The sequence below is a fragment of the Phascolarctos cinereus genome, unplaced genomic scaffold, assembly GCF_003287225.1.
Source record: "Phascolarctos cinereus isolate Bilbo 61053 unplaced genomic scaffold, phaCin_HiC Scaffold_2;HRSCAF=192, whole genome shotgun sequence".
NCBI lineage: Eukaryota > Metazoa > Chordata > Mammalia > Diprotodontia > Phascolarctidae > Phascolarctos > Phascolarctos cinereus.
Genome location: NW_027555625.1, coordinates 76,302,072 through 76,312,254, shown reverse-complemented (window position 1 = coordinate 76,312,254; position 10,183 = coordinate 76,302,072). Strand labels below are relative to the sequence as shown.

Sequence of the window (10,183 nt, the reverse complement as noted above, 5' to 3'; positions counted from 1 at the left end):
TGAACAATTAGTATTTCTCCAATTATGTAAATCCAATTTTATTTGTATATAAAAGTTTTTTTAAAAATAATTTTCAAACTATTATTCCTGAGTTTATTTTGTCAAATGGATTCCCAGATATTTTATACTGTCTTGAGTTATTTTAAATGGGGTATTTTTTTAAAAAAACCTATCTGTATTTTTAAAAATTATTTTTTTAAATTTATTTTTTCCATATGCTTTTGAGTTGAAAATTATTTTTCTCCCTTTTTCTCCTCCCCCCCACCCTCCCCAAGACGGCGCACAATCTGACATAGGCTTTACATTTACATACCCATTAAACATATTTTCACATTAGTGAAGTTGTAAGTAAAAATTAAAACCAATAGGAGGAACCATCAGAAAGATGAAACAAAACTCAACTGAAGGTAAAAATAAGTGAGAGTGATTCAACTGCCATGGTTCTTTCTTTGTATGTGGACAGCATTTTCCATCCCGAGGCCTCTGGAGATGTCTTAGATCCTCGTAATGCTGAGAAGGGTTCAGTTTAACATTCTTAGTCATTGCATAACGTGGCTGCTATTGTATACAAAGTCCTCTGGGTTCTGCTCACTTCACTCAGCATCAGACCATATAAGTCTTCCCAGGTTTTTCTGAAGCCAGCCTGTTCATCATTTCTTATAGAACAATAGTATTCCATTACATTCATATACCACAACTTGCTCAGCCATTCCCCAATTGATGGACATCCTCTCAATTTCCAATTCTTTGCCACCACAAAAAGAGCTGCTATGAATAAAAAACTATCTGTTCTTGCAGAGCCTTGTTTGTGACATATAGGAATGCTGATGATTTATGTTGATTTACTTTGTATCCTGCTACTTTGCTAAAATTATTAATTGTTTCAACTAATGTTTTAGTTGAGTCTTTGGGATTTTCCAAGTATCGTCATATAATTTGCAAAAGAGATGTTTTTATTACTTCATTCCCTATTCCAATTCCTTCTATTTCTTTTTTCCCTCTTATTTCTATTGCTACAGTTTCCAATACAAGATCAAATTATATTGGTGACAGTGATCACCTTTGTTTCATACCTGATCTTAATGGGAAGTTTATCCACAAAATAATACTTGCTGATGGTTTTAGATAAATACATTTTGAAAAATCAATTTAAGGAAAAATCCATTCATACCAATACTTTCAAGTGTTTTTTTCAAAATAAAAATAAGTGTTGAACTTTATCAAAAGCTTTTTATGCATCTAATGATATAATGATTTTTAAAGTTATTTATTTATTATATTCTATATAATATAAATATAATTACATATTATATAATATATTATTTGTATAATCAATTATGTTAATAGTTTTCCTTATGTTAAACCATACCTGAATTGCTGGTATAAGTCCCAGTTGATCATAATGTATAATCTTTGTGATATATTGTTGTAATCTTTTAGGTAGTATTTTATTTAGTTTTTTTTTGCATCCATATTCATTAATGAAATTGGTCTAACATTTTCTTTTTCTGTTTTTACTCTTTCTAGTTTAGATATCAGCATCATATTTGTTTCATAAAAGGAGTTTGGTAGAATCCTTTCTTTACCTATTATTCCAAATAATTTATTTAATATTGGAATTAGTTGAGCTTTAAATGTTTGATAGAATTCATTTGTAAATAAATTTTTAAAGAGAATCTACTAGCCCACGTCTTTGAAGATTAAGGTGATGCAGTCTCACCCTAAATTTCCTTCATGTCTATCTTTTTCAGATAAATCTTTCTTCCATGCTTAGCCAGGCTCTGGAGAGTCCTTGAGTCAGCAACATGAGCCATTATACATATCACTTATGCTATTAACCTATAAAAACATGAACTTTTATTTTGCTGATTCTTCTAACATTTTTGTTGTTCTAGAACTATGTGGGGGAGCCTTTCCTTATCCTCTAATTGCTCATGTTCCCTCCATCCTCACAGTCTTCTGAATCTACAAAAACCAAAATTTGAAAAAATAATAATAATTAGCATTTTTATGGTGCCTTAATGTTTCCAAAACACTTTGCCCATATTACCTCATTTAATCCTTGTGACCATGAGAATTAAGTCCTATTATTATTCCCCATTTTACACATAAGGAAACTACAGAAGACAAGAGGTTGTGACCTGTTTAGGGTCATACACCTAATAAGTGTCTAAGGCAGTATGTAAACTCAAGTTTTCCTGACTCCAAGTTTGACACTATCTCCCCTCATCTTGCTGCCTCTAAAATAATAGTAATCATCACAATAATTGTAACCCAAGGCCAAGCACCCCATGGTTTAGATTTATATAAACTGAATTCAATTTTAGGTAGGAGATGGCCCTTCAAATTACTATCTCACTAATATTTCCTTTACCCAGAGTTGACTCTGAGTAATCTCAGAGCTCACAAATAGTTTAAATATAGCAGAAATCTAGGTCTCCACAGATGGGGATAAAAGTATCCTCACTTCCTATTAAACCCTTAACATAACAATGCATACATTGGCTATCAGATAGTCTTCTTTCCATATCACAGAAAATATGGAAAATATTTTTGAAGTCAAGCACTCTTTTACTTTTGTCTTGGAATTCTCAATACTTGGCTTATGGTGGATGCTCAGTGATTTCTTCTTTGAACTGAACTTTACTGAAATCACTCTTTATTGGAAAAAAAGGTGGGGGAGAAACCAACATGCTACATTAATAGACTAAATTTAATAAACAGATATTTAATGGGGATGACCATAATCCTCCATGTGGCTTTACAAAATTGACTTTACAAATATGATATGGGAAAATCATGGTTAGAGAACATTTTAGGTGGAAAATATGTGGGTAGATGGTACTTCAATTTCAATAAGCATCAATGCAATACTAATGAACTATAACAAATGATGAGCTCAATGAAGAATGAATTGAGATTTATAACTTTTAATGTTTTTTTTTTTCTGAAAAAGGCACCCAGCCCTTTTCTGGGTGAATTATGGGTTTTGTTGTTGTTGTTTGGCTCCTAAGTCCAGAGAAAAAGACAAAAGCTTAAAATGGTGAACAGGAAAGGTGATGCTGCTGCTAATGGGGAATTAAGAAGTTACAGTGTTAAAAGCCTAGATTCCTCAGTGCGTGCTCCTCAACCTCCTCTGAGACTGAGAGCTTTAGTGACCCAGCTGAGAGACCACTAGGCAGCCCCTCCAGCCCACCGGACACCAGACTCTGCTGCAGGCTTGTGCCTCCTGCCACCTCCTCATGTTTTCCTCTACAGTCCTGGGCACATAGTATGATCATTAGGTGTTCAGTTTCCCAACAACTTTCTATGGAAAATCAAGGGAAGTGGGCCATGGTTGCCTAGAGCAACTTTGAAGAGAGGGACACCTTTAGAAAAGCTTGATCAAGGTGCCATCATCGTGAGACCCTCCAAATCAGGACTCTGGCAGAGTTCCTCTATCTCGTCTTGCTCGATCAGTGGAGGGTATCTTTCCGTTTCTCCTGCCTCTTGAGAAATAACAGAAAGCCAGCATCTCATCATGGTTGGATTTAAGCCTATAGACATGTCCCCAACAGCCACCATAAAGTTCTTTGGGGCTGGCATCACTGCCTGCATCGCTGACCTCATCACCTTCCCTCTGGACACAAAGTCCAGCTGCAGATTCAGGGAGAGAGCCAGGGAGCCATCTGAGCTTCCTCTGCCACTGCCCAGTATGGGGTGTCACGGACACCATTCCGACCATGGTGAAGACTGAGGGCCCTGGCAGCCTCTACAATGGGCTAGTGTCTGAGTTGCAGCACCAGATGAGTTTTGCCTCTGTCCACATTGGCCTTTATGACTCTGTCAAGCAGTTCTGCACCAAGGGATCTGAACATGCAGGCATTGGGAGCTGCCTCCTGGCAGTGGGCATAGCCCAACCCACAGATGTGATGAAAGTACTTTTCCAGGCCCAGGCTCATACAGGTGGCAGCCAGAGATACCAGGACACAGTGGATGCCTATAAGACTATAGCCCAAGAGGAGGGGCTTCAGGGCCTATGGAGAGGAACTTCATCCAATGTTGCCTGCAATACTGTTGTCAACTGTGCTGAGCTGGTGACCTATGATCTCATCAAAGACACCCTCCTGAAGGTCCACCTCATGACTGATGACCTTCCATGCCAATTCACATCAGCCTTTGGGGCTGGCTTCTGCACCACCATCATTGCTTCCCCCATGGACATAATCAAGTCGAGATCCATGAACTTTGCCACAGGCCAGTATGCTAGTGCTGGCCACTGTGCCCTCACCATGTTTTGGAAGGAGCGACCCCAATCTGTCTACAAAGGATTCATGCCTTCCTTCCTCTGCTTGGGCTCCTGGAATGTAGTGATGTTTGTCAGCTATGAACAACTGAAATGGGCCCTGATGACTGCCTGTAGTTCCCAGAAAGCTCCTTTCTGAGCCCTCTCCTACTAGCTTTCTGCCTGATGCCCCTCCCCTTTGAGTCCGACCCCATCCTGCCTCTCCTCCTTTCCTTCCCCTGCCTTAGCATTGAAGGATCCCCCTACACTCCCCCTGCTTAGAGTTAGCCCCATTTAAACATTCTCCAGTCCACTTTCCTGCCATTGCATCCTCACTCCATTCTTAAGCTCCTTACTTCTAATAATGCCAGACCAGAACCTCTCTCCAAAAAAGCCTATATTCATGGGCACTTTGGTTTTTATTGGACTGTGATAGTAGCTCTAACTAATCTTTCTTAGCTCCCCTATTTTTTTTAACTGACTCTCATTAGGTTGAGGTGGTAATGTTCCAATCCTTCCTTACTCTCATAAATAGACCTACTAGTGGCTGAGCAGATCATCCATCAAGATAATTATTTGCATGTCAGAGATAACCTGCAGAGTGGTATCACAATCTTAACATCCACTCTCCTTCATTCTGGAAAGTTACATCTAGTTAATGACATAAATGCCCATAACTTATTTAGTGCAACTCCTTCATTATACAGAATAGGAAATTGAGGCTCAAAGACTTGCTCATAGCTAAGCTAGCCATGGAACCAGGACAAGAACTAGGTCTTCAGACTCTTGGAGAGATTTCTTTATCATAGCATGTGAAGCTGAGTAAGGGGTTAGCTGAAGGTGATAAGTTTTGGCACAGATTATGATATATCTAAAGCAGTAAGTAAACAAAAGTAAAATAACAGAAGTGGGTGACCAGATGTCATTCTATAATCAGATGATCAAAATTCCCTAATCTGATGACCAGACTATATGGAGAAACAGAATCAAAGTAGAATTTATCTGTATCTTTATAGTCTCTGTTTCTCTATAACTAAACTTCTCTAAGTCTGATTCATTAATTTTAAAATTGTATTATTTTGAATCTTCAACAATAGAATTATATTATCAATAAGTTTGTCCTGATTCAAGCTTGTCAACACAAATAGACAAAGCCTGAGAATGAACTTAAGATATTTGCTTGAGAGCTGAATGAATCAAAGCTCTTCCTTGCTGGGAAAATTCTTCGAAGTTGGCACCCTCCTGCTACTCAGTTTGGGGAACAGAGAGAAAGAGAAACATAATTTTAGGATTTATTTTAGATATCTTAGTCCTCGAGAAGGGGACTTAAAAAAGCCTTCTCAGGGCTGCTTTCATATCTCTGTTCCTCAGGGTGTAGATAAAAGGGTTCATCATTGGGATCACCACTGTGTACATTACAGATGCAATTATGTCACTGTGGGCTGAATGGTGGGATGAAGGGCTAAAATAGACTCCAAAGACAGTCCCAAAGAAGAGAGATACTACAGAAAGGTGGGAGCTGCAGGTGGAAAAGGCTTTCTGCTTCCCTTCAGCAGATGGGATCCTTATTATGGCCAAGACTATATACACATAAGAAATGATGATGCAGAAGAATGGAGTCAGGCCAGCAAGACCACCGATGGTGAGGATCATTAACTCATTAATGAAGATGTCTGAGCAGGACAGCTTCAGCAGGGGGTTAAGGTCACAGAAGAAGTGGGGAATTTCATTTTTGGTGCAGAAGACTAGTTCATTCATCAATAGTGTATGTAAGAGGGAATGAAGAACATTAACAACCCATGTAAGTGAAATCAACAGGAAACAATGCTGAGGACTCATCACCATTCTGTAATGGAGGGGGTAACAGATGGCCACATAGCGATCATATGCCATTGTGGCCAGGAGAAACTCATCTACTGTCCCAAACATGATAAAAAAATACAATTGTGTCAGGCAATCAGAATAAGAGATGGAGTTATTCTGAGTTTGGATATTCACCAACATCTTGGGGACTGTGGTAGAGATGAAGTTGATATCAGCAAAAGATAAGTTGGCCAGAAAGAAGTACATAGGTGTATGGAGATGAGTGTTGGAAGCAACTGCAATGATGATGAGTAGGTTTCCAATCACAGTAACCAGATACATGAATAGAAACAGCCAGAAGAGCAGTTGTTGATTCTCTGACCCCTCAAACAGTCCCAGGAGAAGGAACGCAGAGATAGTGGTCTGGTTTTTCCAACCCATTAGTCTATTAAAAGAAAGACTTATTAAACAACATGATTAAGTAAATAAATAGTTCCGTGATGAAGCCATGGGAAATGTGATAATGTGAAGGAGTCATAAAAAACACCAGTGATCACAGTGCTATTTTGATCTACTCTCCATTAAAGAGACAACTATGTGGCAGAATGCATAGAGCACAGGACCTGGAATCAGAATGACCTGAGTTTGGATCTAGTCTCAGATATTTATTAGCTGTGTGATCCAGGAAAAGTCACTTAGCTTTTCTCAGCCTCAGTTCCCTCATCTGTAAAATAGGGATAACACCAGCACTTACCTTCCAGGATAAAATGAGATATTTGTAAAGTGCCCTGCGAAATTAAAGTTATATATGTACTATAATTATTATTATTTTAAAAAAACAATTTACCCTGTGGAAAATTTCTCACTTAAATCAGAAGTGACCTTGGGCAGGTTATTTTTCTGCTTGGGCCTCAGTTTTTTCCATTTGTAGGATGAGAGGATTAGATTAGGTCATGTTAACAGACCTTTTCAGTTCTGACAGTCTCTAGTTCTAAAATATCATGATTCCATAAACATCTAGTATATTGTTACATAATGCTATAATTATCCAACAGATTATGGTGACCAGACCCAGCCATATGAGCATATGGAAGACATAGAAAGATGGTATGGATTAAAATCAGCCGAGTTTCAAGTCCTGCTTCAAATATTTAGCTCTGATGACATTGGGAAAGACAAGTTTTCAATGAATCCCTACCCTACCCCAAACATTTCTAAGACAATCAATTTGAAGATTGGCATCAGTGGAAGGAGTTGCCTCCCTAGAATTTTCATATATCAGTTAGCTTTCAGGGAGGGACAGAGAGAGAGAGAGAGAGAGATGATTAAGCCAGACTGGACCTCTTACTATTTCTCACATATCATTCCATTTCCTGTCTCCATACCTTTGTACTGGCTGTCTCATATGTCTAGAATGCATTCCCCTTCCCTTCTGTCTCTTAGAATTCCTTATTTCTTTCAAAACTCAGCTCAAGCACCATCTTCTATGTGAACCTTTTTCTGCCGCTAGTGCCTCCCTTTGCCCCCAATTACCATCATTTGCAATCTCTAAAAGGCAAGCTCCTTGAAAGCAGGGCCTATTTCACTAATTTCTTGTACATACTAAGTGCCTGATGAATATTTGTGGATTGATTGGCAGCTATTTGGGGTGCCCCAAATAAGGAACTTCTCCTATTACTCTATTTTCTATGATTTACTCCCAGATAAAAGTTCCAGCCAGCTTAGGACCAGATGTGTCTTGCCCTCAGAAGGCTATTACTTGTCTCCACTCATTCATGAGAGATCTTTTCTCTATGCCTAAAATTTACTTATAGTTCACTTCCCTCCCTTAGAGAGGGAGAGAGAAAGAGAGATAAAAAAGAAAGGATGGAGGGAGAGACAGTGAGACAGAAAAAAAGGAGGAAGAGAGGAAGAGAGGGAGGGAAGGAGGAGGGGGAGAGGAAGAGAGAGTGAAAAAGACAGAGAGCCCAAGAGAGGAGGAACAGAGAAAGAGAGGGAGGGACAGATAGAGACAGAGACAGAGATAGAGAAGGAGGAAGAGAGGGGAAGTAAAAGAGAAAGGAGAGAGGGAGATGGGGAGAGAGACAGAGAAAGAAGAAAGAAGAGAAGGAAGAGAGGGAGGGAAGAGGGAGACAAAGACAGACAGAGAGATAGAGAAAAAGTGAGATCATTTTAGCTGATTCTAGAATAATTAAAACCTCCTATCACTAAACTCCTGTAATATTGCTGTATGCAAAATTTGTGATCCTTTTTACAAGTCTCTTTTTTATTTCTTCCTTCATTTAGGTGTTCTATAATTTACTTTTATGAAAAATAATGCTTCTGTTTCTTTTTCTGCTGATCTTCATCCCAATGCTTATCATTCTGCTTCCTACCTTGGGTCCCTGGATATTCTCACATTAATATTTCTCTTTATAACACAGTTATATTCCAATGTCTCCTTTTTCTATTCTGTTCCTTTTAAATAAGGCACAACCTTCCATAACCACATACTATTTCCATCCCACAAAGGCTTGGTAATTACTATGAAACTGAATTTTTTTCCTTTCCTTCTAGTTTATAAATGGATTGTACATGAATAAGCATGTTATAAGTGTTGACAGTATCATGTCAAATTTGAAATATACTTAGAAACCAAATTGTGTGTAGTGGAAAATTATGATTTTATAGGTAGTGTTTTTTTTATTAACTGTACAGGGAAATGTTCATGTTAATGTTTGCCAAGCTCAAAATGATATAAAGGAAAACTTTAAAAAAAATTTATAGTTTTTCATTAGTGTCTGATCCTAACAATTGATTAACCTGCCTTGGATGACTTCTGGTGACATGTGAGTTGTTACAAATGAGGTAACATGCTATGTTATGTATGTTTGCTTTATAAACCTGAAAGCCCTATAAAATGTTTGTTGCTACTACTACTGCTGCTGCTACTACTACTACTACTACTATCAGGGTTGAGGGGTTAAAGGTAAGGATGTGCCCAACTGATATTCTCCCTGAGCTAGAGTTTCATTCTGAACCCCAAAACACAGTTTGAACAATACACAAAGACAGTTAGGGATAAAATACGGGGAGAGTAGGAGGAACTAAAAGGTAAAAGGAAATGAGATGAGGGTGGTCAGGAGCTTTGTATTCCCTTCTCTAAATTCTTTCCCCTCTTTACACAAGCTATACGTTCCTGGCAGTAAATTAAAATTCCTACACAGATTGTAGAATTTCTTACTTGACAATTTGAAAAACAAGAGAGACTTTATTTGAAGTCAAATTATGTGTGTGTGGGACACTAATGCAATGCTGGTGGAACTGTGAACCAATCCAACCATTTTGGAGAGCAATCTGGAATTATGCTGAAAGAGTTATAAAACTGCATATATCCTTTTATCCAGAAATATCACTATTAGGTCTGTTTCCCAAGGTGATCAGGGAAAAAAGAAAAGAATCTATATGTACTAAAATATTTATAGCAGCTCTTTTTATGATGTCAAAGAACTGGAAATTGAGGGGATGCCCATCAATTGGGAAATGGCTAAACAAGTTGTGGTATGTGGTTGTGATGAGATACTACTATACTGTGAGAAATGATGAGCAGGTTGATTTTGGGAAAAAAAACAGAAAGGCTTGTATGAAATAATGAAATGAGCAGAACCAAGAGAACATAATATACAGTAATAGTAATGTTGTTTGAAGAATAGCTGTGAATGACTAAGTTATTCTGAGTATTATAAATATTCAAATCAGCTACAAAGGATCTATGAAGGAAGATACTATTCACCTCCAGAGAAACAACTGATAATTAGGAGTACACATAGTAAGGCATCACACATATTTATATGTCTCTCTGTCTCTATCTTTCTGTCAAAGGGTGACTTTCTCTAGTGCAGGGTGAGGAGGGAGAGAGGGAAACAGTTTGGAACTTAAAATGTAACAATAAATAAATAAAATTAAATGACAAAGAAATAGTGGTGTATGTATATGTATGAATAAAATTTCCCAATTTCTTCCCTATCTCAGAGATGCTCCCACATTGATGATAGAATATTAGGAAAGAAGAATAGAAAAAAGAAGAGAGAGCATGGATGGAATTGGTAATTCCAAGTCCTCCAATTCTTACCCAGC

At 37.9% G+C, this 10,183-nt stretch overlaps 1 protein-coding gene and 1 pseudogene across 1 annotated transcript; one reads left to right on the top strand and one right to left on the bottom strand.

Annotated features, from left to right (window-relative positions):
• Positions 1-3,520: 3,520 nt before the first annotated feature.
• On the top strand, positions 3,521-4,424 carry LOC110193226 (dicarboxylate carrier SLC25A8 pseudogene; annotated as a pseudogene).
• A 1,166-nt stretch (positions 4,425-5,590) lies between these two features.
• On the bottom strand, positions 5,591-6,508 carry LOC110193224 (olfactory receptor 1G1-like). The gene has a single exon (XM_020964886.1). The coding sequence runs from the start codon at positions 6,506-6,508 to the stop codon at positions 5,591-5,593; it is 918 nt and encodes a 305-aa protein (XP_020820545.1).
• Between the last annotated feature and the right edge of the window lie 3,675 nt (positions 6,509-10,183).

What these genes read in the sequence shown, in the direction of transcription:
- LOC110193224 (XM_020964886.1), bottom strand. Translation starts at nt 6,508, where the DNA reads ATGGGTTGGAAAAACCAGACCACTATCTCTGCGTTCCTTCTCCTGGGA.